The 26,716-nt window shown below is 40.3% G+C and overlaps 3 protein-coding genes across 3 annotated transcripts; 1 reads left to right on the top strand and 2 right to left on the bottom strand.

Moving 5' to 3' along the window:
- Positions 1-100: 100 nt before the first annotated feature.
- On the bottom strand, positions 101-13,571 carry LOC134632959 (serine protease 33-like). Its single transcript, XM_063481839.1, has 8 exons — positions 13,552-13,571; positions 13,416-13,480; positions 11,621-11,644; positions 2,958-3,120; positions 2,422-2,690; positions 2,188-2,333; positions 1,867-2,110; positions 101-183 (listed from the first exon to the last, which is right to left on the bottom strand). The coding sequence occupies exons 1-8, from the start codon at positions 13,569-13,571 to the stop codon at positions 101-103; spliced, it is 1,014 nt and encodes a 337-aa protein (XP_063337909.1).
- Positions 13,572-15,240: 1,669 nt separating this feature from the next.
- Positions 15,241-16,964, bottom strand: vkorc1 (vitamin K epoxide reductase complex, subunit 1). The gene is made up of 3 exons (XM_063481343.1): positions 16,706-16,964; positions 15,887-15,996; positions 15,241-15,633 (listed from the first exon to the last, which is right to left on the bottom strand). The coding sequence occupies exons 1-3, from the start codon at positions 16,885-16,887 to the stop codon at positions 15,422-15,424; spliced, it is 504 nt and encodes a 167-aa protein (XP_063337413.1). The 5' UTR covers positions 16,888-16,964; the 3' UTR covers positions 15,241-15,421.
- Positions 16,965-17,747: 783 nt separating this feature from the next.
- On the top strand, positions 17,748-26,710 carry mapk7 (mitogen-activated protein kinase 7). Its single transcript, XM_063481316.1, has 7 exons — positions 17,748-17,848; positions 21,346-21,623; positions 21,739-21,904; positions 22,494-24,034; positions 24,119-25,221; positions 25,429-25,559; positions 26,378-26,710. Exons 2-7 carry the CDS (start codon positions 21,350-21,352, stop codon positions 26,523-26,525), a joined length of 3,363 nt encoding a protein of 1,120 aa, XP_063337386.1. The 5' UTR covers positions 17,748-17,848; positions 21,346-21,349; the 3' UTR covers positions 26,526-26,710.
- The last annotated feature ends 6 nt before the right edge of the window (positions 26,711-26,716 follow it).

A 26,716-nucleotide genomic window follows, 5' to 3' on the forward strand; every position in this document is an offset into this window, starting at 1 on the left:
GTGAGCCTTCTTGTGCAAAACAAAGTTATGTCAGACACTTGAAACGCCTCTTCATGGAATCCAGTGTCATCTGCATGAAATTGAGGATCTTTGTGTGGGCCTAGTTGAAGTAGATCTTGTTGACGTTTGAGGGCTCTGATAAAGGAGTCAAGATGTGCTTACTTAAATGGTAGCCTTTCCCACCTTTACATGAAACGCAAGAGAATGCAATGAATATCACAGCACACATACAAAACAATACCATCTTCATTTCTAAACTTATGAAGATTTAACACTCCTGTTCAATTTAAATTCATTGTAGTGTACAGTTTACCACAAACTAATTTGTGAATGTTGTATATGGGCTGATGTAGAGGCGTGATTAAAAGCATTAAAAGCACAATTACCACATTGAATCTAAAACATGACTGCACTGCAGGAGTATCTGTAGTGTATCGTATGAGATTGCAAATGCAGTTTAGTATAAACATTGCAACTGAGAAAAAAATTAGTCTGTAGCCGGACTGTGACATACACTGACCACGCACTTCACAGGTACACCACTTCAGCTGCTTGTTAATGCAAATATCTAATCAGCCAATCACATGGCAGAAACTCGGTGCATTTAGGGATGTGGATAGTTTTTTAGTGTCTGAGCAGAAAAATGCAATTGTTAATTAGCTGCTTAGATCACACAGGTACCTGAAGGCAAAATATAAAAAGCAGACACATTTTTCTTTAAGCAGTCACAATAGAAGTCATGAGTAATTGATTTCTGATGTATTATTCTTATAATTTGAATCCTTAAATGAAATAGACTGAAGGTTTAATGTAACTACCTGAGAAGATGGAGTGATGAAGAGATTATGTCCTGTGATGTATTATAGAATGAAATTTAAAATAGCTTATCAAGAATATGCTCATGACTGCACATCTAAATTTAAAATTTTTTTGTTGATATTTTCACGAACATTGTATGTTTTAATATACCTTCGTGTGAAATTAAATATATATGCTCAAAATGATTTAGCTTGTGAAAAAAACACCCGTGATTTGTTAAAACTGTCACTCATGATGTAAATTGCTTTGTTCACAAATAATATAATATATATAATATTTACTTTTGAATGATGTCAAAAACAAAATCATTTTTCTGCTTAATGAATGTTTATTATATTCTATATGTAATTAGAATTGCATTTAAATTTAGTTCTTAAAATGCAGAATGCACAAAACAGACATATTTATGTATAATTAGTTCACAGAAACATACCAAAATATTACAAAAATAATCAGGTTTTATACTTAGAAATGTAAACTTCTTTTGAAATGCTTATATGAATTATTTTCTTCATTTTGATCTGAGCATCATTAGTACATTAAATAAATATAAATGGGTGCTAATGAAGATTGTTAGCATCTGTTGGTCATTTGTAATAATGAACTACATCAACCTCCAACAACAACAAATCATAACAACAGGAACATGGAGATGATGAGGACAGCAAAAGGCAGCAATAAGGAAACTCAGTAATCTGGTGAAATCTTGTCAAAAGTGCTGCAGGAGATGATGTTTCACCAACAATCTCCTGTAAGAATGACCCAAATCTTCAGGTTTTGATAAAGATGTCAACATCTGCATGGCTCACTTTACGTCCACTGATTGTTACGACAGCAACTTGGAACCATGAAGACTCTGCTCTTATCTCCCTGTGGATGTATTAAAGGATTTATAATCAGTGAGATCCAAACACACCCATTCTGAAAGCTTTATACACACACACACACACACACACACACATATATATATATATATATATATATATATACATATATATATAAAATTTATTTTTATTTATTTTTTTCCCCATTGATATTCAGACTCACTTGAGGGTCTTGTTAGAGGACCAGGACAGGTGTAGTTGCTATCAGAGTCCAGCCCGCTGGAGATGAACCGCACAAATCCTGGCCTATTAGAGCGAATGCGGGACTTGATCCAGGACTGGTAACGGGACACTCTGGAGTAGACTCCTGGCAGATTGGGCTGAGCACAACCAAAACCAAAACTTACAATTCCAGACTGGACCCAAACAGAGCCCTGTTTACTCACCATTGGACCTCCTGAGTCTCCCTGTAGAGATGAAGAGGACACATCTGAGAATCTTTGAAACACCTGATTATGTAACCAAATGAGATGAGGAAGCCTACCTGGCATGAGTCTTTGCCTCCTGCCAGAACACCAGCACAGATCATGTTGTCTGTGACTGTGCCCACTCCATTCAGGCAGTTACACTGTCTGTTTCCCACAACTGGCACCTCCACTTCTTGCAGCGTTTGAGGGAAGGGTAAGGCCACTGATGGGAAGAAAGATGAGGAGCTGTTTACACATAAACCAATGAACCACAGAACACATGAACACTGAAACACCAACACCAGGCTCACCTCCCTCCTTGACTGCACCCCAGCCAGTCACCCAGCTATCAGTGCCATTGTTGAACACACTGCCACTTGCTGCCAGGCACACAGGTCTGATGTAGTCAGTGAATCTGACTGGTGAGGAGAGTCTGAGCAGAGCGATGTCGTTGTCGTAGGCCTCACTGTCATAGTTTGGGTGCAAAATGATTTTGACAACATTTCTGGACACCTTATTTGGATTTTCACCCTGCAGACTCTGAAGACCAAGAGAAACCGTCCACCCAGAAGGACTTGAACTAAAGTTAAAGAAATTAGAAGAAAATATAGAAGTTTTGACAAAAAAATGTACTGTAAACATTTGTCATTATGCTGCTTTTGAGCTGGAAAAGTAAGAAAGCCTGAGTCAGTATTTTGACATTTATGTTGATGAAATGTTTCAGGAATGACATCATTTTTAGAATTCCCAATCTGGTATTTGCCTTCTTAGACAAATATTAGTCAAAGTCCTGTTCTAGTGGGATCAGTTTAGGTATAAAGATTAAACAGATGTTTGTGTTACTCACCCAGAGAAGCAGTGAGCAGCAGACATCACCCACTCTTTGTTGATGAGGGAACCGCCACAAAAATGTTTACCACGTAGCTGCACACTGACCTGCCACGGCCAGTATCCAGGTGGAGCATCTTCACCTCCCACTATCCTGCCGTTGAGTGGAGCAGTGCCACATACTGAAACAAAGATCAGCAGGATCAAACTTCAGAAGCAACGTAAATCATTGTAAAAACATGGAAAACATTTTTCTGTGTTTTTATCTGGATCCCTGTTGTTGTTTTTTTTTAATTAAAACATAATACATAATTAATATTAATATTACATAATTAATATTAAAAAAATAATATTTTTTAATTAATGATTTTTTTTTAATCAGAGAAACTGTTGTTTTACCTACCATCAGGCTGAGCATTTGATTCTGGAAAGAAACACAACAGGATCAGTGTTGTTCATGAGAGGAGACAATTTTAGATCCTATTTTAAAAGGTTTTAAGTGAAAATATACATTTGCATCTATATTTAATTTAAAACATTTATGTTGCATGTGGCATAAGCCTGACTTACCTGCTGCCAGGAGGCTCACCAAAGCCAATAAATGAGTCCACTGCCTCAACGCCATTGTGTAAATTCACAGTTCTTGTGTGTCCCTCTTTTTGTATTTGTCACTCAGCTAGCAGTGAGTGGCAAATATATAAGCAAAGTGTCACCTGCCACTATGTTTGCCCCGCCCATGTGCACACCCCACAGCCAGAAAACTGAAGCATTTCCTTCTACCTTTAATTTTTAGGACAAAGATTTAAAGACCACAGTGCAATTTAAAAAATATATATATAATTTTTTTATATGTCATATTTGTAATAAACATGAATATTGACAGTTGTTTTCGTTACAGACTTCTGCCCTTTTTACAGTTCTGTATTTCTTCCACATTAATATTCTTCTCAAAGTCATCGAAAAACCTCCCTGTGGATTGTGAACCAAATAAGGAGATTAAATATGTAAAATATCCAAAGACTGAGTCAGCGTCCACTGCTGAGATTGTGGTGAAATTCTGTACAAGTCAGTCAGTTTACTATATCGACATAAAATGATATTTCAGTGACAAAATATTAACTGGTTTTGTCATGTCTTAATGACTCTCCAGTATCATGTTGTCATGATGCGACAACTATTTACATCACATTCAGAAACCATTATGACTAATTCCCTTTACACCCTAAGACTAAAATTGTTTATGTTAATTTTTTGCCTCGTCATGAATCATTGCATACTTCATGATTACAAAACAGAAACATAATATCTATAGATGTTTATAAAATAATTTTTTTAAAAGTCACCTCTGATATTCTAAACTGCCTGAAATCAAAGATTTATACAGATATAACCATGTTAAAATATTTTGTAAGATAACAAAGGCAAATGCACCGTGAGACTGAAGCAACTTTCTGCAGAGCTCTGAGACATTCACAATATCAACCAACAGATCTGGGATGGCTATAAAAAATGGCCAACGAAAGTAGTCTGATAGGCTTCTCGAAGTAACAAAGTAACAAAGAACCTGGTGATCAATCCAACTAAGCTTCAGAAAACCTGTAAACAATCTCAGTGCAGCACTCCAGCATATCTTAGATTTATGACAGTGGTCAGATGTTTGGTCTCAGTTCTACCATGATGAGTGTGGCATCAATAATCAGCTGCTCAATACAATTCAGCATAACAGTGAAAGCATTGTGTTATAGGAATGTTTTTCAACTAATTAAAACCTGTTTAAGGCTGATCAGAAACTGAATGTAGAAACGCAAAGAGACATTATTAAGGTAAATCTGGAGATCTAAATGTACCACAGGCCCAGAATGAAGGTCTTAAACTGAAGAAATCTACCATAAAAAAGAAAAAAAAAGTTTCTCAATTGCTGGTTTGTTGTCAGCACTCAGTTTAATGGAACTGGTGACTTTCACATCTGGAAAAAACACAATTAATGCTGAAAAGTATATACACATTTTAGAACATATGCTCCCATCCAGATGGCATCTTTTTTAGAAAAGGCCTTGCATATTTCAGCAAGACAATGTTTAACTACAAACTGCACTGATTACACAGGCGTACCTTTGCAGAAGACGAGTCGAGGTGCTGAACTGCCCTGCCTGCAGTCCAGGCCTTTCACCAACCCAAAACTGAAAATTTGGCCTATCAACCATTCCTTTAACGTTAGCTAGTAATGACTTCATGAACTTCTTCACAAATAAAATTTTAACCATTAGAGAAAAAAATTACTCATAATCATCTCACAGATGTAAAGTTATCTACAGCTCCTTTCAGTGCCATTTAGTCTTTTTCTCCAGTTGATCTGTCTGAGTTAATTTCAGTAATTACTTCCTCCAAACCATCAACATGTCTTTTAGACCCCATTCCTACAAGACTGCTCTAAGAAGTCCTACCATTAATTACTTCAACCAGTCTCTAATAATTAGATATGTACCACAGGCCTTCAAGCTGGCGGTAGTTAAACTGGAACTTATAAGGCCATCTTATAAGGCCATCTCTTGGCCCAGCAGTCTTAGCTAATTATAGGCCAATCTCCAACCTTGCTTTTCTCTCAGAAATTCTTGAGAGAGTAGTTATAAAACAGCTAACAGATCATCTGCAGAGGACTGACTTATTTGAAGAGTTTAAGTCAGGTTTCAGAGCTCATCACAGCACAGAAACAGCTTTAGTGAAGGTTACAAATGATCTTCTTCAGTGTTCGATACCATTAGATACTGTCGACCATAATATTCCATTAGAGTGATTAGAGCATTACAGCAATAGAGTATTACAAGTACTGCATTGCAGTGTTTTGTATCATATCTATCTAATAGACTCTAATTTGTTCATGTAAACGGAGAGTCCTCTTCACACACTAAGGTTAATTATCGAGTTCCACAGGGTTCCGTGCTAGGACCAATTCTGTTTATATTATACATGCTTCCCCTGGGCAGTATCATCAGAAGTCATAGCATGCATTTTCATTGCTATGCAGATGATACTCAACTTTATCTATCCATGAAGCCAGATAACACCCACCAATTAGTTAAACTGCAGGACCCGAATGACCTCTAATTTTCTGCTTCTAAATTCAGATACAATTGAGATTATTGTACTGTTCCCTGGAAATCTTAGAAATATGGTTTCTAAACAGATTCTTACTCTGGATGGCATTACCTTGGCCTCCAGTAACACTGTGAGGAACCTTGGAGTTATTTTTGACCAGGATATGCACCTTCAATTAAACAAATCTGTAGAACTGCTTTCTTCCATTTGTGCAATCTCTAAAATTAGAAATATCCTGTCTCAGAATCACGCTGAGAAACTAATTCATGCAATTATTACTTCTAGGCTGAACTACTGTAATTCGTTATTATCAGGATGTCCTAAAAACTCCCTGAAAAGCCTTCAATTAATCCAAAATGCTGCAGCAAGAGTACTGACAGGGACTAGAAAGAGAGAGCAGATTTCTCCTGTGTTGGCTTCCCTTCATTGACTCCCTGTTAAATCCAGAATTGAATTCAAAATCCTGCTCCTCACATACAGGGTCTTAAATAATCAGGCCCCATCTTATCTTAATGAGCTTATAGTACCGTATCACCCCATTAGAGCACTTCGCTCTTGCACTGCAGGCTTGTTGTTCCTAGAGTATTTAAAAGTAGAATGAGAGGCAGAGTCTTCAGTTTTCAGGCCCCTCTTCTGTGGAACCAGCTTCCAGTTTGGATTCGGGAGACAGGCACTATCTCTACTTTTAAGATTAGGCTTAAAACTTTCCTTTTTAAAAAGCATATAGTTAGGGCTGGATCAGGTGACCCTGAATCCTTACTTAGCTATGCTGCAATAGGTCTAGGGTGCTGGGACATTCCCATGATGCATTGAGTATTTCTTCTTCAGTCACCTTTCTCACTCACTATATGTTAATAGACCTCTCTGCATTGAAACATACTTGTTATTAATCTCTTCCACAGCATGTCTTTTGTCCTGTCTTCCTTCTCTCACCCCAGCCGTTAGCGGTAGATGGCCGCCCCTCCCTGAGCCTGGTTCTGCTGGAGGTTTCTTCCTGTTAAAAGGGAGATGTTCCTCCCCACTGTCGCCAAGGTGCTTCCTCTAATGGGTCATATGATTGTTGTTGTTTTTTTGTCTGTATGTATTATTGTAGGGTCTACCTTACAATATAAAGTGCCTTGAGGTGACTGTTGTTGTGATTTGTTGTGATATTAAATAAATTGAATTGAAAATGGAAAATTGAATTTGTCCCTGGGGCATTCTAAGTGTAGACTGTTGAGGGCAAAAAAAAAGAATTTACACAATTGTATGATGAGCTTCCTATGACAAATGTGACAAAATGTTAGGGGAAAAACACTTTCTGAGTGTACTGTGTGACTTATCTAAAAGAAAATTCTAAAAACAAAACAAAACAAAAAACACTACAGTCTGGCATCAGCTAGTTGAGTTATTCATCTTGTTCCTGCAAAAGACAGCTCATGATACAAATCACTGGATTTGGTCATTATAATTAAAAATAGCAGTCACCAGATGATGGTTAGGGAGGGTGGATTGTTATCATGTCCTCACACATGCAGACAGGCGATAAATGCGGGGATTAGGTGTCTTTGTAATGTTTTAGGGGTTTAACTTTGATTTTAATGTTCCATATATAGGAAGGGTTGATAACTCTGAAAAATGTAGTTAATTTGATCAGACTGACCCAAGAATCATTAAGCAGTGTGGACAAAGTCATGGAAACACACAAAATAAGTTGTATTAGTTTGCATACAATTTTGTGTGTTTCATTCAACATTTGTCCGCACTAGACTCTGTTCAGGGAGGTTGCTGTGGTCTGCTCTTAGATCCACTAGCCACCAAGCATTGCTGTTCTGTCCTGCTTCCTTCTCCCTTATGCTCTTCCAGTATTGCTCAGTCTGGTCGAGTCTGAGATGCTGTTCTCATATTGTTCCCCTGCCACTCAGATTACACCTTCGATGTTTCTGTGGAGAACAGCCGGTTTATTCTCCTGCCTTCTATTTGACTGCATGTTGTCTGTTCACAGCAAAATCTTCCAAATACAAGCACCACACCTCCAATCAACTCAACTTTTTTTTTTCCTTTTTCAGGCACAGTTTCTGTAGATCTTTTTTCTGTGCTATTAGGTTTATCATCTATCTGAAGAAGCTTTGTGCTGCACTTTAAGTCTACACCTTTTAGACCTTACACCTCTTTGCCAGTTCTTTTCATTTGTCTTGCTTTTCTTCTTGCTTTTTTAGCAGTTCTTTATATTTCTGTTATATTTCTTCATAAGTCACCATCAAGTGTGGGATTTACTAAGGAGAAGCACTGTCCCCACTACTGTTCTGCAAAGGCCTGAGCCCCCTCAGTGAGATCATCAAAAAGACTGTCTACAGATACCGACTTTGGAATGGACAGTCGTCAGCCATGTTCTCTACATGGATAACATCTAGCTGTATGCCAAGAGTGAATGAGACATCGATTTATTGATCCACACCACCAGGATATACAGCAGTGACATCGGAATGTCTTTTCAGATTCGAGAAATGTAGTTGGATGGTACCAAAGAGAGGGAAAAACTGAGGGGGATTGAACTACCAAAAAGCAACATTGCAGACACTGAGGACAGCTACAAGTACCTGGGAATCCCACAGGCAAATGGGAACGACGAGGAGCCCGCTAGGAAAGCTGCAACCACCAAGTACCTGGAGAGGGTCAGGCAAGTCTTGAGGAGTCTTCCTACACCCCCGTTCTCTGCGGCCTGCTGGAGCAGGGGGGCTAGGAGGAGGAGTTGGCCGTCCGACTGGGGTCTGGTGTATGGGGCCTCCCTGCTGCTGCGGAGTCGGGGCGGTCTGCTTCTCCCCACCACAGGGAAAAGGGTTACACCACCTGAGTCTGGGTGCAGTTTCCCCCTCCAGGGGCAAGGGTACCTAGACTCGGGGCTTAGAGTACGCTTGGGGAGTGTGATTGTGTGTACAGCGTCTCTCTATGTCTGTCTCCACGTTGGGTGAGTGTTGAGCAATTGTATATGAGAGCATGAGGGTGGGAATAGATGTTTGTATCTGTGTGTGCCTGTTTGTCTGTGTCTATATGTCAGGTTGGGTATCAGACGCCACCTCTCTGAGGACATCTCAGGCCCTCCAAGGTTTGGAGGCCCATCTCCCCCCACCACTTCCCCTGCCGGTGGCGGACGCCCTCAGACATCGGTGCGTTGGTGGTTCTCTGTCTCCGGGGGTGGGCGCCCAGGTACCCACCGGCTCACTCCTTGGCGGCTGCTTATTGGGGCCTGGAGCCTGGGGCTCGCTCGGGCCACTTTGGGGATGGGGTGCCCTCGGCCTCACGGCCCGGGGCTCGGCCACTCAGGCACAGCTGGCTGCCGGCGGAGCTCACGGGCACGTCACTGCAACCCCCCCTGGCTTCTGCTCCGCGGCTGCTGAGTGACCCCTCATCTGGGACTCTCCTCAGCTCTTTCTGGGATAGTGGCGCGGCTGCCCCTCTGTTGGTCTTCCTTGGTCTCTTGTGTTCTGGGGGCCTCTGGATGTCTGGAGTCTTGATCTCCTCCATACCTGCTTCATGCCCTGGAGGTCGGGGCAGTGGCCCCCCACACCCTCTAGCAGATCATTACATGAAGGAACCTTTTAAAAACAAGCGCGTTCATGCTCACAGGTGTACACACGGGTGATCACACACACAAATTACACCCTTTTTGGCTCCTACCTCAAAGCACACTGTGCGCTGTCGATCTCACGTGCTGCACAATAATGTTTAATATTTAGTATTTACTGTCATATTCTCATATATCATTGTGATCTTGTTTATTACTCTCGTTTTCTTCTGCTTGCTTTCTTTTTTCTTTCTCAACAGGTGATCCAGGTGATCGATATATGTATTTTTTGTCTGCTTATTCTGTTGGTTTTTGTTTTTTGCCCTTTTTCCCCGTCCCTCTTCTCAGGTTTTTTTCTTTCCCTCTTTCTTTCTCCACATTCTCTCCTCCAGTCAAGTCTGTCCCGTATTCAGCAAGTGAAAATAAAATAAACAATAAAAAGTTGAATCAAATGGACCATTACGGCAAGGCTGGGATGGTCCATTTGGTAAAGTAAATCCGTTGGGCATCTTTCTTCGCCTTTAGACAATAATTCTGATGGCAAAAGAACCAAACGGGACAGGTTAAAAAAAAAAAAAAAAAAAAAAAAAAAAAAAGGTTTATCATCTATCTGAAGAAGCTTTGTGCTGCACTTTAAGTCTACACCTTTTAGACCTTACACCTCTTTGCCAGTTCTTTTCATTTGTCTTGCTTTTCTTCTTGCTTTTTTAGCAGTTCTTTATATTTCTGTTATATTTCTTCATAAGTCACCATCAAGTGTGGGATTTACTAAGGAGAAGCACTGTCCCCACTACTGTTCTGCAAAGGCCTGAGCCCCCTCAGTGAGATCATCAAAAAGACTGTCTACAGATACCGACTTTGGAATGGACAGTCGTCAGCCATGTTCTCTACATGGATAACATCTAGCTGTATGCCAAGAGTGAATGAGACATCGATTTATTGATCCACACCACCAGGATATACAGCAGTGACATCGGAATGTCTTTTCAGATTCGAGAAATGTAGTTGGATGGTACCAAAGAGAGGGAAAAACTGAGGGGGATTGAACTACCAAAAAGCAACATTGCAGACACTGAGGACAGCTACAAGTACCTGGGAATCCCACAGGCAAATGGGAACGACGAGGAGCCCGCTAGGAAAGCTGCAACCACCAAGTACCTGGAGAGGGTCAGGCAAGTCTTGAGGAGTCAACTGAATGGCAAGAATAAGGGCTATCAACACCTACACCCTGCCCATGACCAGGTACCCTGCTGGCATAATAAGCTGGTCAAAGGAGGAGATAGAAGCCACTGAAATCAAGACAAAGAAGCTCCTGACCATGCATGGAGGGTTTCACCCCAAGTCCAGCACCCTGAGGCTGTATGGTAAGCAGAAGGAAGGAAGCCGGGGACTAGTGAGTGTCAGCACAACAGTCCAGGATGAGACAACAAACATCCATGTATACATCAGTAAGATGGCCCCAACAGACCGTGTGATCAGTGAATACCTCAGGCAGCAGAAACCCAAGAAAAAGGAAGAGGAGGGGGAACCATCATGGAAGGACAGAGGAAGTAGCTGACATACAGAAATCCTACCAGTGGCTGGACAAAGCTGGACTGAAAGACAGCACAGAGGCACTAATCATGGCAGCACAGGAACAAGCTCTGGACACAAGATCCATAGAGGCTGGGGTCTACCACACCAGGTAAGACCCAAGGTGCAGGCTGTGTAAAGATAACACTGAGACAATCCAGCACATAACAGCAGGGTGCAAGATGCTAGCAGGCAAGGCATACATGGAACGCCATAACCAAGTGGCCAGAATAGTATACAGAAATATCTGTGCCGAGTATGGCTTCGAAGTCCTGAGGTCAAAATGGGAGACGCTCCCTAGGGTGGCTGAGAATGACCGAGCTAAGATCCTGTGGGACTTCCAGATACAGACGGACAAAATGGTGATGGCTATCCAGCTGGACATAGTAGTGGTGGACAAGCAGAGGAAGATGGCTGTAGTGATTGACATAGCGATACTGAATGACAGCAACATCAGGAAGAGGGAACACGAGAAGCTGCAGAATTACCAAGGGCTCATAGAAGAGCTTGAGAAGATGTGGAGGGTGAAGGTAAGGGTGGTCCCAGTGGTAATCAGAGCACTAGGTGCAGTGACTCCCAAGCTAGGTGAGTGGCTCCAGCAGATCCCATGAACAACATCCGAGATCTCTGTCCAGAAGAGCGCAGTCTTAGGAACAGCTAAGATACTACGCAGGACTCTCAAGCTCCCAGGCCTCTGGTAGAAGACCCGAGCTCGAAGGATAAAGACTGCCCGCAGGGCCGAGGGAGCATTTTTATATATATACATTCATGTGTGTCTGTGTGTGTGTGTTATTTTACTGCCTCATTGTGAAACACAATTTTCAACTCAGTAAAAGGCTGACTTATAATCACTTCATAAATATATTGTAACTGAATGTGGGCTGTTGGCCATTGACAGATAAAATCCTTCTAACTTGTTCACTGGACGTCTGCTGTGCACAGCAAATGCAAAGAAAGCCCACTTCAACCAGAATAGGAAAATAACAAAATATAGCCAGGATTAGCTAACATTGTTGGTGCTATTTAGAGAAAAAATGTACATAATCAGCACTTTTTTACATCACAGCAATGACCTTGTGTTATCAGAGCAATTTGCAGTTTTGTGTGATTGTGTGTTTTGAGTCTTCACACCAGAACTGTGTCATGAATTTACTTTTTCATCTTCTTTCTGCTGTTTTACTTGTGTAAGCTTAGTGTGTGAGCACATTTGTGACATCAAGACATCAACACTGGAGCTGTTTTCACTGTAACCTGTACCGTTTCCAACAAGGTAGTCTGGAAAACAGAATTACAAGACAACGTTACTTTTAGTAGTTCACGCAACTAATCAGTCATTAAAATCTGAAAGAGGTTTATAGGAGAGTTATTGTGCACATGCCACAAGGACAAGCAGTGTATATTCTTTCACCTGCAGTAAAATGCAAAGCATCAAACTTCATATTTTTACCTCACTTCACTGTTTGAGCCAAAACAAAACATGCTAAAGTCAAACTTAGTTATCTCTGGTCAAAATTTGTTACAAAAGAGAAGTATAGGGAAGTGAAGAGTTCAAGATATGTCACTAGTGTTAAATTGGAAAATTATCAGGAAGTAAACTGTGGTGATTAAGAAAAAGAGGAAATAATGAAATGAGAAATTTTCACGAGAAATTATTGAGTAATTTCGTTTGAGCTGTTCAGTCAGTCATGAACTGCCATCTTTTCGGAAGCTACAGAAAAACAAAAAGTTTTCAGCAGTGGAAAAGAGATAAAATCGAGAAATGTTCACATCAGAGAACTGTAATTACAGAACAGGCTTTTATTTTCTGAGAACGAAAACATGTTTCTCAGGTCGCTTTGACATTAGAAACAGACAGAATCACTTCTCTTGCACTTCTATATGGACTGTACCTAATCTGCAGATCTAACCGTTAATCGTCTACTCGTTAATCTATCTGTAATCTTGTCTGTAGTTGTGTTACACATGTTGTGGAAACATAAATCTGTCTACACTGTCACTGTGCACACTCGCCTTCCTTTTGCTGACTAAAACTTATTTGTTACTAAAAATAATTCCCCACAACATATAAACTGATATATTTTTATAATAAGATCAGTGTAATGTTGGTCAGTGTATATCTACAGAAATCAGTTAAATTCGATATAATCTCACCATGTTTACAAGTTAGTCTGCTGGTGATGAATCCCAGGCTCCCTTGTCAGGAAATTCTGACTAATTTTGGGTGAAAAAAATGACAACAGTCATGTCATGGAAAGTTTTGATTACAGTCAAAGTCAGTTAAGTCATAGAGGATGACTCGACCAGCTGATTTGATGTGACTGAAACCCGGCCTAGGATGACACACCAACATTATTTAAATGACAGTTTAGAGGGCCAGTGATTTGAATTCTACAAATGTTACCACACTGAACAGATTTCCATACCCTCGAAGTTATTAAAAAGTGAAGCCAGGAAGCATAAAATCATTGTATTTTTTAGATTTGTATTTTCTTTTACTTTTGATTGATTATGCTACAGAAAGTTCAAGAAGTCTGTGCTCTCGTGTCTGCCTGGATTCCAGAGTGTTTACACTTTACATGTTCTATACTTTCTGTCACTTCCACTTTCCTGAATTTAAATTTAATTCTGTCATCATCACTGATTCCATTATCTTCTTGCCCACTTTCAGCAAGCCAATTAGTCTCTCTTCCTTATTATTTATTTATTTATTATGTGAATTTAGTGCTAGTCTGTCGTTCTGCCCTTCCTGCTACAGGCCAAAGCTGGCCTGCAAATGGGTTCAATCCAGAGGATGGTTTTGAAAAATGTGAAATCTGCAAAGGAGGGCATTAATGTGTTTTCAGTAGGCATGGGAAGCGCCAGGATTGCATTTTCTTCTGAACCAGAATCATTTGTAATTACTGAATTAATGTTTTTGATACTACCTCTTCTATTTATTACACTCGCATGTGTAAAAGAAAACAATACCACATCTTTCATTACTATCTTTGCTGAGACTTTTAAAGACCAATATACACCATTTAATCACTTAAAGACTGGAATCAAAAGTGTAATTAGATAGATATTGTATAGATATATAAATAATGTATAAATATCTTATTCAGCGATTACTCTCATATAGACATGGCGAGAAAAACGGAGACTGGTGGGTGAGCTCAATAAAATATGTCAATAGTCAATATGATTTTGTTAAAGCACACTGTTTATTACGGTTACTGGCTGCTGTCTTTAACAGTCTCAATATTTTTCTTGCCTTAGTTGGATTTGGATTTCTCCAAAAGATGTGCTCATCACCATTACTGACAGTCTGTTATAATAAGTCGTTTTGTTGGAATTGCGGGGCTTGTCTGCCTCATTTGTTTCACAGAGCAGCATTAAAAAGATGTGGCGATAGTCAAATTGGCCAGCAGATGTCACTGTGGAGATTGTTTCAGATTGTTTCGAAGGCTCGGTACAATTCCTGCACAAACGGTTCAAACTTGTCATCTTACTTATTATTTTCATCAGTTCTCAGGTAAGTAAGAAATAGACAAAGCATTAAATGTAAGAAACTGAGGTGTTTGCACCATTAAATAACAATACAATTATTGGCAGTTTTTCACATTTTACCATATCAACTTTTTTTGTCTTTGTTCTTTTGAACCACAGTTGAAATAAATTTTATTTTAATAATCAGATTTTTACTTTGAAGTTGAGCTAATGAGCTGCCACTGCTTGTTCGTTTTTATGACATGTGGTCTAATAAATTAGTTAAAAACTGTACATATCGTAATGACGCACACTTTATTAGATATATTTGTTGGTTTTTTTTATCATCTTTTTTTTGTTTTTTGTAGGTCTGGTGACTTTTTGGGGAGGATGGGTAACTTGAAAAGTCGTTCCAATAAAGTTTGTTTGAACTGCTATTAAATAGACATTTATCTCCATCTGCTGGTAGGACTGAGTAAATGTACTGTAGAGAAAGGTATAGCCACTTTTAACACATTTGACCATATAACAGCCCAGAATTAAATCACAACAAAAGTCAGAATTCAAAAATGTGTTTTAATCATTACAAGTTAATAACAATATACAAAAGTAGCTGCTGCACAACAAAGTTTCTGTATTGAGAACCAACTTATAGATATTCTGAGTTAAATCTCCAGTTGTTTTTCTGTGAAAATACTGAATGTAAACTCATGTAAACACTGGCAAAATACTGTGAGATGAATCCAGAGGGGTTTCAGGATGGCAGGAAGGGAACATTTGTTACATTTCACAGGCAACACTTTCTATCTGGCTTTTTCCTTAATCTCCTGAACTGCTCTCCTCCGTTTCAGGTTGGTGTAGAGCAATGCAAAGTTGACAATATACGTGGAGACACAGACCATGCAGAAGTCTCCCAGAACAAATGCGAGAATAGATGCAAGATAGAGTGAACCGGCCACAGAGACCCAGGAGGAGAAGACCAAAAAAGCTGCTGCTTTTTTAGACACAGACAGTCCTGTAAAGAAAAAAGTCAAATAGAGAGGATATCAGGACCTCAGTCAAACATAGTACATCATTGGGAAATTTCACACAGTCTCACGTCCAGAGTGGAGTAAATGTATTGCTCCATATACATATTATGCAATCCTCAAATACCTGAAATACTTGTGCTTGCCATGGATCACAAACACATTGGCTTGCAAATGATATTCTGAATAAAAAGCTCTCAGCAATGCACTGTAATTTACAGAAGACAATCACAGACTAACCAAGGCCCATCTGCAGAGTGTAAAATATGATGCCAAGAACACTGTTGGGCTGGTTTAGAGGACTATCTTTGGCCACAAAGTACTGGACCAAACCAAAACCACGTCCCCATCTGCCAGAAAGAAAGAAGTAACAGTCAGGGCAGCAATTTTTTCAAAATAAAATGAACAATATTTTTTTTTCTTTATTCCAATGAAATATAGTCAGCCTTACAGAGATATGAAATGTGATATGACCATTTAAATGTACACAAAAAGTATTTATGGCCAAAATGCTTACTTTCAGTAACTTAATTACATGGAAATGTTCTATGTAATTTTGTTACATAAGTACAATGTTAAATGTTAAATTTAAGCAAATGAAATTTACTTGAATGGTATACACAGTTTATAATCAATCATTTTCATTAATGATTATTTATTTTAATAAATAAACCTTCAATTTTATACATTACAGCTGAATTTTACTTAAAATCATTGCTTCATGTTTATGAGGGCAAAGAATCATTTTTTGAGTGTACAACATTAAGCGTGTAATAAAGATTTATTCTCTTAAAAATGACAAGAAATGTCAAAATAAACGAATATACCTTGTATTCTCACAATGTTAAATGATGTAAAGTTTTTTCAGATAAATTAAGAACACGTGGCAATTCAATGGGGGGGTAGAAGGGCTAGAAAAAATATGCTAAAGTATCAGCTGGAAGACAAGGTTAGGATCAGATATGGATCAGTGGTCACCTGAAAACAGATCGAGGTAAGCTGATTCTGCACAAAAAGCGCAGGTATGAGGAAAAACAAAAGGCAGGAGTCAAATCATACCTTGAGGTAAAAACTTTGGAGCAGCTTACAGACTCCCCCAGGTCGCACAGCGCTCTGTAATCTGGGTTTCTCTCCCTGGATACCTCGACGTGAAGGGCATAAACAGACAAAACCAAACCGAAAAGGCACAAAAACATGCGTACCTTTCGCTCCCATTTGGGGAACCCCTGAATGGCACCCATTAGGACACTAAAAGATGAATTTATTGCACTAATGTGTTGAAACTGCACGGTCCAGTCTGGTTTCCTTTCAAGCGTCACCGTCCTCCTAGTCAAGACGACGTGTTCGTGCTCAGTTTGTCGCTTTTGATTGGTCTGTGCGAGTTTTGCGACTGCTTTTCATTGGACGGTGGAGTCCAGATGTTGGCAGATGGGTGTTTGCACTGTATTTTTCTGTGGACTTCAGTCTGTTTGGGCTTTGAGGAATGTTAATAACCACCCTCGCTGTTCATCTCACGCCACTGGAATATTCCACTGCTAAACTATTATACCTGAAAGAGTTTGTTTGTTTCTTTGTTTTTACTTAACCAAAAGTGTCTGATTTTTTTTTTAACATATCCACTCGGAAATGCGTCATTAAAATTGAGCTTAACTAGAGGTAACAACTGCTTAATCCTTTAAATAAAGTAACACAACTTGCTTAGTACGATCAGGATAGTTTGGGAGATTTTAATAATATAATTTTATATGATTAGTAGTTAGTATATTCTCCAGCTTTACCATTTGTCATGTGTCTGAGCAGATAATCGCGGCTTCGGGTTTAGTTGGATATATATTATTATATATTATATATAAAGTTAATGTAAAGCACCAGCAGGAGCAGGTATCTTTGCCCAAATCTGACTCCTCCTAAAGCAACTGAACTGTGGGGAAAACAGAAAGAACAGAAACAGAAAAAAATTCACAAAGATAAATAAACAAATTTATATAAATAAAGCGGAGACTGTCCAGTAATGTGCCGCCTCCCAACGCGTCCTCTGTTCCCATTGGACGAACTACTTGACGTCAGCGCATGTGGTTGGTCCGCAACATGGCACTCAAACCCTACGCGGAACTATATGAGGAAGCGGCAGACAAAAACAAAAGATGGTCGTGCTACTACGGGGTTAAAACATCAATGCGGGTGTTGTGGGTGACTCACAAGGTGAGCGCACATTCCTTTAATAGAAAACACGTGTCAGCGTTTCTCCGTTTTGTTATATAATCGACAGAAATGCGGTTTAACGGTTTCTGTGTCTAGAGTGCTCCAGCTTCAGGTAACGTTATTAGCCTACGCCCCTGCGACTAGTGGCGATCACGGTTACGTGTTTATCGTGCGGTTAGTGTATAACTATGTAGTACAGAAATTAGTGCGTTCTTATAGACAGCCTCTGCTGGGTTTGGCCTTTAGCTACTCGCATGAAGACTCCAGCTTCATTGTGGAGACGTTAGTAGAGAGCTACAGGTTTGGTTTTGGACACTTTCACTGCCAGGCCTAACGGGTGTGGAGTTACTGATCACACATAGTTGGAGCCCTACCAGGTCACTCTCACACAGTTTATCGGCGTTTAAAAGTGTGTTTTTATTTATCAGAAGCAGCAGCTTCTTTTTATTTAAGATTTTCTCCTAAATCTCAATTGAGCAAAACTTTGGCATGTGGTGGTGCAGTCTCTATTGTTCCTCAGTACCCACATTAACGGAGGCACTCCTGGGATGGCTTCCATGCGCCCAAGTGTTCAAAGAAAATGCTTTTATATGGGCTTAATTTTAGCTTTGAGTAAAATTGATTGTAATGGTGACAGAAACGCTGCATAGTGTTGCTGCTACAGACTCCAGCATAACACATGTGGGTCAAACATAAGGCCCGGGGGCTAGAATCGGCCTAGCAGAGACTTTAATCGAAAATGTAAAGGAGAGCATAAATTTTGTATGTTTACATTTATTTTAATAAATGTTACAGCTTTGTCTTGTTGACTCTCCCATGACCACTTATACTACCCCCAAAGTAATTAAGTAAATAAATAAACTGACATAAAAGTTTGTTCTTTCAATATCAGCTATAGAAAGCTCTGTTTTTACAACAATGACATTTTCTGTGAAGTAATAGAAACTTTCTTGTTTACAAATATAGGACAGTCCAGACCAGGGGTCTCAAACTCGTGGCCCGGGGGCCACTTGCAGCCCACATCACCCCTACTTGCGGCCTGTATTTTGACGTGAAGAAATATAATGCGATTTGGCCCTGGAAGTTACTTTTTTCGTTAGGAAGGATTTGTTTGTTGTTGAGTGCAATGTTAAAAAGAAGTTCTTTAACCCCCCCCCCCCAAAAAAAAATTAATATGAAGGAAATATGAGAACAAACATGTTAAGGGATTGGCTGTGTTAGTTCGGTGAGTTATTTGTAAAGAAAACAATTTTCACTAGCAGTCAGTGAAAGGTTTTGGTTAGTTAAGAGTTAGAAAAAAAATGCAATATTTGTAATGAAAAAAAAAACCCCAGACAAAATACTAAATTTTCTGAAATATTTGTGGGTGCTTTCTTTCTTTCTTTTTGCTGGTTTGTTATTTTGTACTACTTGAACACTAAAGTGGTACTACAGTACCGGTAGTGGCCCACAGCTCATCTAAGTTTGAGACCCCTGGCCTAGACAATGTGCTACCAGAACCTTTTTTTTCTGTAATTTTATACCGACGGAAGTGGTTTAAGTGAATGGATGGATGGATGGAATTTTAAACATTTATTTCTTACCATTTTAACAAAGAGAGTCATGTTGACACATTTCTTTCATTTACTATAGAAGCTTTCTTTAACATGTAGACAAACTAATAAATACTTGTTGAAATTCCATGTCTTTTTGCTACAGTAAGAAGTGTAGGTACATTTCTTTTTACTGACAGAAAGGGCAGTTTCACTGGTCAGGCCCACTTAAAGTCAAAAGGGGCTGTATGTGGTCCAGTATGTAGAATGACCTTGACATCCCTGAGCTAATAGCAGGTTTTTGACGCATTCATAAGATACAACTCCTGTGTAAATAATATAAGAAAAAGATATAAATTTGGAACATGTTATCCAGTACATAGATAGATAGATAGATAGTCGGATAAAGAATACAAATAGTACATTCAACAATAGAAAAAAACAAAGTTAAAGTGCCACCAGTGCATATTGAGGGTCTCAAGTGATAAAAAGAAAAGTAAAAATGAAGCTAGTTAAAAAAACAGTAAATGTAAGACTGACATTGTATAAGAGACTCGTGCAGATTGCATTAATAAATAATATGTAGTTGATGTAAATACTCACTAAAATTACACACTATAAGACTTATAATCCCAGAAATCCCTGTCTAGCAACTGCAACTTCATCAGAAATTTGAACTTAATTCTCAAAAAGAGTAGTAGAGCTGTGCAACGTGCCTTTAGGTTTGAAAGACTTGCACTGAAGCTCATATGGGTCGGTATCTGTGTGTGTGTGTGAGAACTTTAAGCTAATGTGTGGCTCTTGACTCAGGTCAGAGGATCAAAAGCCTTCTATTTTGCCTCTTTGTTTCATTGTAGCGGCCCAAATAATAGTTGATGTTTGCAGGGAAACAAAAAATTTATACATATATATAATTCATTTTTCAATCACATGCAGCAAAGAAGAGCAGTAAATAATCATATTTGAGAAAATATAGAAGGTTTACATGAATTCACAATACACAGATAGTAGGAATGCTGATTTAATTCTAGCTGTTTTACAAAGCTGTAGTATAATCATATAATCCCAAGCGGCGCAGTTAACAACTTTCCAATTCCTACATAACAATTCATACATAACAAAAAGGTTAAGGATTTTGAATATTGGAAGACGGAGTTTCAGCTTAATTATTTAGACTATTTTAGATACATCCAGCTGAGGAACTACCTCCAGCTAAACATCCTTACCAAAACAGATCTAGATGATCAGTTTTAATAATGTTTCGGAAAGCTTACCTTACTTAAGGATATGATTGGTAAATTATAAAAAGGGCTATTGCCCAGAAGGCCCCATTCCACTATTTATATTAAAGAAAGGTGGGAAAAAGAAGGTGACATTTCAATATCAAATGAAGAATGGCTGATGGCATGTAAATCGATATGGAAATGTACGAACTCTAATGTGTGGCGGGATTTCAGTTGGAAATGTCTGATGCGGTTTTTTTTATAACACCAAACCAGATGACACATTGGCACACGGGTACCCTCGGTTGTTGGAGAAGGTGTGGGGCACAGGAGGCGGGGCACTGGCACATATTCTGGGATTGCTCGAAGAATAAGCCCTTTTAGCACGAGTTCCACAAACCCTTAATCACCATATTTAAGGCAAATAATATACCTTTACAATTCTCTACTATATTCCTAACTAATCTTGATCATCTGCAGGGCATGAGAAATAAATATCTTTTTATGATTCTTGCGGCAGAAAAGCAGTTCCTGTCGAGTTGTATGTATGAAATTGTTGCCTTTTCTCCCTATGCGTTTTTTTGTTTGTTTGTTTGTTTTGTTCCCAAAATGTAAAAAGTTTAAAGTGGGGCATATCTGGATATTTTGTTTTTGATGTACTATGTGTTATACTCCACTTCTTTTTTTGAAAATTAAAAAATAAAATAACTTTTCCAACTTTTCTGTTTTTAATTCTTTACAGAAAAATGTCACTTAAGGAGGGTGGAGAGAGTAAAAATGGTCAACCTGTGGCGTCCCCTGAAAGAATGGCCACAGACAAAACCAGAGAAAACCAGAACCCACGGGGAGTCGAGGTACCGGGCAGCAACGCAGACACCAGCACGGCAGCTAAAAACCTGGCTTTGCTTAAAGCACACTCTCTAGATGTGAAGTTTGATGTCGGAGAGGAGTATGACATCATAGAAACCATTGGCACCGGGGCTTATGGTGTTGTTTCCTCTGCCAGGAGGAGGGACAATGGTAGGGCTAATTTAGTTTAAAATATATATGTAATTAATTCTGTCTTTAGTACAATGCCAAATAAATGATCAAATGTGGCTCTCCCTTAATTCTGTTCTGCATTTACACTTTGCAGGCCAGCAGGTGGCAATAAAGAAGATCTCCAATGCTTTTGAAGTGGTGACAAATGCCAAACGCACACTGAGAGAACTGAAGATTCTTAAACACTTCAAGCATGACAACATTATCGCCATCAAAGACATCCTGCAGCCGAACCTCCCTCATTCTGCCTTCAAGTCTGTGTATGTACTTTTCTTTTTTCTAACTTTGGCAAATAGCACGTCCACAGATAGATCTGTAGATTATTAATAAATGCAAGAGCTGGAAACATAGTCATCAAATTGGATGTTGTTCTGTTATGCCCAGCCTTCTTCCTGCAGAGAGGAATTTTGGCAGTTTTTTCAAAGAGATTTTAATCAGAGCTGAGGAATGCAACCCCTTTACTGTACAAGGGCATGCTTACTGGCCACCTGATCTAGAAACAAACAAATAAAAAAATAAAAAAACATGCACAATGTTTTTTGTACATTTAAATAAAACTAAAACAGTTTATAAAATGTGAAAAACAAAGCCATTTTTCCGCCCACGTGTAATTATTTGACCAGTTATGTGATAATTGTTGACCTGACATCTTTGTGCACACAAGATCTTAATGACTCTTGTTTAGAACAGTAATAAGTTTTAGTAAATTTATTTGAAGTCTGTTTCATTGGGTAAGAATGACGTGCCACCGTCTCCCCTGGGCAACAGTTTATAAATAAAAAGTATTTTAATATATATTGCCAAGTGTGCATGTTGTTCACCTTACTTTTGCTTTTCCTGTGTGTGCAGGTATGTGGTGTTGGACCTCATGGAGAGTGACCTGCACCAGATTATCCATTCTGCCCAGACGCTGACACCAGAGCACACACGCTACTTTCTGTACCAGCTCCTTCGTGGCCTTAAGTATGTGCACTCTGCCAACGTCATCCACCGTGACCTCAAACCTTCCAACTTGCTGGTGAACGAAAACTGTGAATTAAAAATTGGTGACTTCGGCATGGCAAGGGGTCTCAGTTCACACCCTGAGGAGTCTCATTCCTTCATGACTGAATATGTGGCGACTCGATGGTACCGTGCTCCTGAACTCCTGCTGTCTCTGAATCACTATAGCTTGGCCATTGACTTGTGGTCCGTGGGCTGCATCTTTGCTGAGATGTTGGGCCGTAAGCAGCTGTTTCCTGGAAAGCACTATGTACACCAGCTCCAGCTTATTTTGAATGTGTTAGGCACTCCTCCTGAGGGTCTAATTGGTGCTATTAGGGCTGACAGGGTCCGCGCATATGTTCAGAGTCTTCCATCACGATCTCCCATACCTTTGGCCAAACTATATCCACAAGCTGAACCAGAAGCTTTAGACCTGCTGGCGGCCATGCTGCGCTTTGACCCTCGCCAGCGAAAAAGCGTGACAGAAGCTCTGGAGCATCCTTACCTGGCTAAATACCATGACCCAGATGACGAGCCAATTTGCGTGCCAGCTTTTGACTTTGAGTTTGACAAGCTTCAGATGAACAAGGAACAAATTAAAGAGGCAATTCTGATGGAGATCCAGGACTTTCACAGAAACAAACAAAGCTCTCGTCAGAGGCTGCAGTTCAGGCCTTTGGTGAGGGTGAAAGGTGGAGCTGCAGCACAAAGCAGTAACCACTGCAGTGCTCAGCCTGCAACTGTCAACCTGAACGAATCATCAGTGGTTCCCTTGGCGCAGCACCCACAAGCAGCACAGCAAATGAGAGAGGTGAAATCTCAGCGGCAACAAGACCACACACCAGCAGAAGGGAGCCACGCATTTACAAATCACATGACGACCTTCAGTAAGCCTGCATCCGCTTTAGAAGTCGCCCCACCCCATGTGACCCACAATTTACCTCTCCTCGCTAAAAGTGAAAGTGGCCCGGTTGACGTGGACATGCCAAGTGCCAACTCGGAGAACGGTCAGCCAGAGACTATAGATTTAACAACACCGGTGTCTAGTCAGGACGCTCCACCAGAGACGATGAGAGACAGCGAGACACAAGGGCAGCTAGCAAGCAGTCAGGCTCCTCTAGCTCAAAACACCCAGAGCCAGAGCATGGCCCAGCCTGAAAACTCCATTCCTACAAAGCCAGCACAGGCAGTGACAACACTCCCCACCGCTGTGCCTTCCCTCTCTCTCTCTGCAGCACAGGCCCAGTCACTTTCTCAATCCCTTTCACAGTCCCTGTCCAAGAACGCCAGACCTGCTCCATGTGCAGCAGAGGGAACCAGAAAAGAAGGTGCTATTTCAGAAGATACTAAAGCTGCACTTAAAGCAGCTTTATTGAAATCAGCTCTCAGAAATAGAGCCAGGGGTGGTAAGTTGGTTCTTTCCCATAATCTGCTTTTAATCGCTTAAAATTTTAGACCGCCTTCATCTGAATGTAATATTTTCTTTGCAGATGGAAGCACCTCGGCTCTGGGCACCGACACGGGCGCAGGAGGAGTTGCGCCGTCCTCCCTGTCTTCTGTTCCGGAGTCGCGTCGGCCTGTCACAGCCCAGGAGCGTCAACGAGAAAGAGAGGAGAAAAGAAGGAAGAGGCAGGAGCGCGCGCGAGAGAGGGAGAGGAAAATGAGAGAAAAAGAAAAAAGAGAGGGAAAACAAGGGGATTCGCTGGGCGGGGTTCTGCTGACTGACAACGATAAAAGTCTTCTGCAGCGCTGGACAAAGATGATGGACAGCCGCAATGAGAAATCTCAGCCTTCTAATAACGACGGTGCAAAGAATAAGGACTGCAATGTACAGAGAGGTGTCGTTATGGGTGACAACACTCAAGGAGCACTGAACAACAAAACAGATAAGGAAGCGAGGAAGGTTCAGTCTCATGAACAGTTAATGTCTCAAGTTAAACCTAACCAGCCGGGCTTGTTTCAGGCTCCCAGCACCCAGCAACCATCGTTAGTTTTCTCCATGAGCCAGACGAAGCCTCCAGCAGATATAGTTGTCGCTGTAAGCGGAGGCATAGATATAATGACTGTCACTAGTGGCTTTGTTAAAAACGACACACTCAAACCTCACAGTGAGAGCAATGGGCAGAGTGGATTCAACTGTTTGGGGAATTGGAGTGGGCAGCAATTAGAGGCGAGGGCGCAGCCAAACAGGACATCGCAGCCGCTGCCGTCAAGCTTTCTCCAGCCACAGCTCCAGCCTCAGAATCAAACCCAGCTCGACCCTCAACCTCAGTCACAGCTGCTCGCCCTGGAGGGTTTTTTGTCGAAAGCTCCGCCACTGAGCACCAGAGATACAAACAGGAATGTGGATATCAGGGGGCAGAATAATCACAACTCCCACCACAACTCGCTGACTGCAAGTGCTGGACAAATGGAGAAGATCTGTCCCTCTGTAGGAGAGAAAACTGCACCACAGACCACAAATCCTCTCTGTGGGTCTTTAGGAGTCCCCTCTCAGCCAAAGTCCAGCTTGGGGTTCACAGATACTGGACAGCAAGGACCTTCCATTGCCCCTGACATTCATATGGTGACACTGCAGCTCTCAAAGTCCCAGGTGTGCATTCTTATTTTACTGTAGCTTTTCCCCACACAGAGTGCATTTTGCTACAAAGAAGTTACACCGATGTTTTTTTCCCCTTAAAAATGTTGTCTTCTTTAGATAAATACCAGGGTTAAACGTCACAGTTTTCTGCTTGTCTTAAAGTGATTTAAAGGGTCCAAAGTTCAGTTGACCCAATCTTTTCTTCTTTTCTGGTGTCAGGTAGAGGATCTTTTACCCCCTGCATTCTCAGTCACCCCTAAGGGCAGCGGGGCTGGCTACGGCTTGGGCTTTGACCTGGATGACCTTCTCAACCAGTCTCTTACAGACTTGCAACACAGTGACAGAGAAAGGTGAGGTCTGATGCAGCTCTTATAGAAAGAAAAAATAAACACTTCCTGCTCATTCATATGAAAACATTATCTGCATCTGCTTTGTTGTACTATTTATTTGCTATGTAAATTAAATAGTCTCAGAAAGGACACTAAAAGAAACCCCATGAACTGAATATAAAGAACTGACATCTGGGTCTGAAAAGTGAAGATATTTAATAGTAAGTCCCTCAGACATGCATTCTTTCCAGTAGCCTGCAGGGTCGACTTCTCTGGTCTCAAAAAAAGAAGTCAGGTCATATTTGAGAACATGACCCTATTTTTCCACTGGATTTGTGGCATAAGTACACACTGACCTGAATAGTTTATGGTTACTAGTAGTGTAAGTATGTCAGCTAATCAACTACATCTTCATAAGGGTCATAACAATCCTCTATAAAGTTACTTGTAAACAGCTATCAGCACAGCAAAGGAGCAGAGTGAAGTTGGATGAGTCATGCGTACAAACAACCTAACTAGCTGTCATTTTGAAAGTATAATGTAATCAAATGTGTCAGCTTCCTTGGTTTGGTTTTTGAGTCGTTTAGTTTTAGTTAATGATCTAGCTAATGTGTGTTTAGTGTCACTTTTACAATAAGCACCAGTGTAAATGATTACTTAAAAGAGTTAGAGCTGCATATTTTAAAGGAACTTTGACCAAGTGCCGAAAAACAACTTGGTCACACTTGTTTTTTTGTTAAAATACTGCTGAAAGAGCTGTATGCGAAGGCTCTGTGGCCTTATCTTATTCAGTTTCATATCAGTTTTCATATTTTCTGCATTTTCCTTTTTGTGTTCAGTTACGACTCAGCCCCCCTCTCGGCTTCATTGTTATCCGATTGGAGCGAGGTCCACCGCATGACTCCAGCTGACCTGGAATCTTTGCAGCAGGAGTTACAGCTCGGCTCTCCCATGATTCTCTCTGATACCATCCCTCCTGACGCCTGACGCACCCTTTCCTGAGACAACACCTTGATTTGTGTGAATAATGTTTGTTTTTTTTAACAATGAAAACCCATTAAATTAATTTAAAAGCTAGCTTTTCAAACAGGCACTACCACAAAGTCATTTTTTTTACCATTATGACATGCTGTGCTTTCTTAATAATAAAGAAAACTGTATCATCACCTCCATCTCAG

Source organism: Pelmatolapia mariae, linkage group LG8 (genome assembly GCF_036321145.2).
Source record: "Pelmatolapia mariae isolate MD_Pm_ZW linkage group LG8, Pm_UMD_F_2, whole genome shotgun sequence".
Lineage (NCBI taxonomy): Eukaryota > Metazoa > Chordata > Actinopteri > Cichliformes > Cichlidae > Pelmatolapia > Pelmatolapia mariae.

Excerpts from the sequence above, each read along its gene's own strand:
- LOC134632959 (XM_063481839.1), bottom strand. The coding sequence starts at position 13,571 with ATGGAAATCTGTTCAGTGTG. Across the intron at positions 3,121-11,620 it reads TGGTAATTCTGCAGCTTCTC|TATGTGGCACTGCTCCACTC; the intron begins GTGTTCCCTCTT and ends TCTTTGTTTCAG. Across the intron at positions 184-1,866 it reads TCCTCTAACAAGACCCTCAA|GTGGGAAAGGCTACCATTTA; the intron begins GTGAGTCTGAAT and ends TTTCATGTAAAG.
- vkorc1 (XM_063481343.1), bottom strand. The coding sequence starts at position 16,887 with ATGGGTGCCATTCAGGGGTTCCCCAAATGGGAGCGAAAGGTACGCATG. Across the intron at positions 15,997-16,705 it reads TCCAAAGTTTTTACCTCAAG|ATGGGGACGTGGTTTTGGTT; the intron begins GTATGATTTGAC and ends TCTTTCTGGCAG. Across the intron at positions 15,634-15,886 it reads CACTCTGCAGATGGGCCTTG|GACTGTCTGTGTCTAAAAAA; the intron begins GTTAGTCTGTGA and ends TTTTCTTTACAG.
- mapk7 (XM_063481316.1), top strand. The coding sequence starts at position 21,350 with ATGTCACTTAAGGAGGGTGGAGAGAGTAAAAATGGTCAACCTGTGGCG. Across the intron at positions 21,905-22,493 it reads CATTCTGCCTTCAAGTCTGT|GTATGTGGTGTTGGACCTCA; the intron begins GTATGTACTTTT and ends CTGTGTGTGCAG. Across the intron at positions 24,035-24,118 it reads CAGAAATAGAGCCAGGGGTG|ATGGAAGCACCTCGGCTCTG; the intron begins GTAAGTTGGTTC and ends TTTTCTTTGCAG.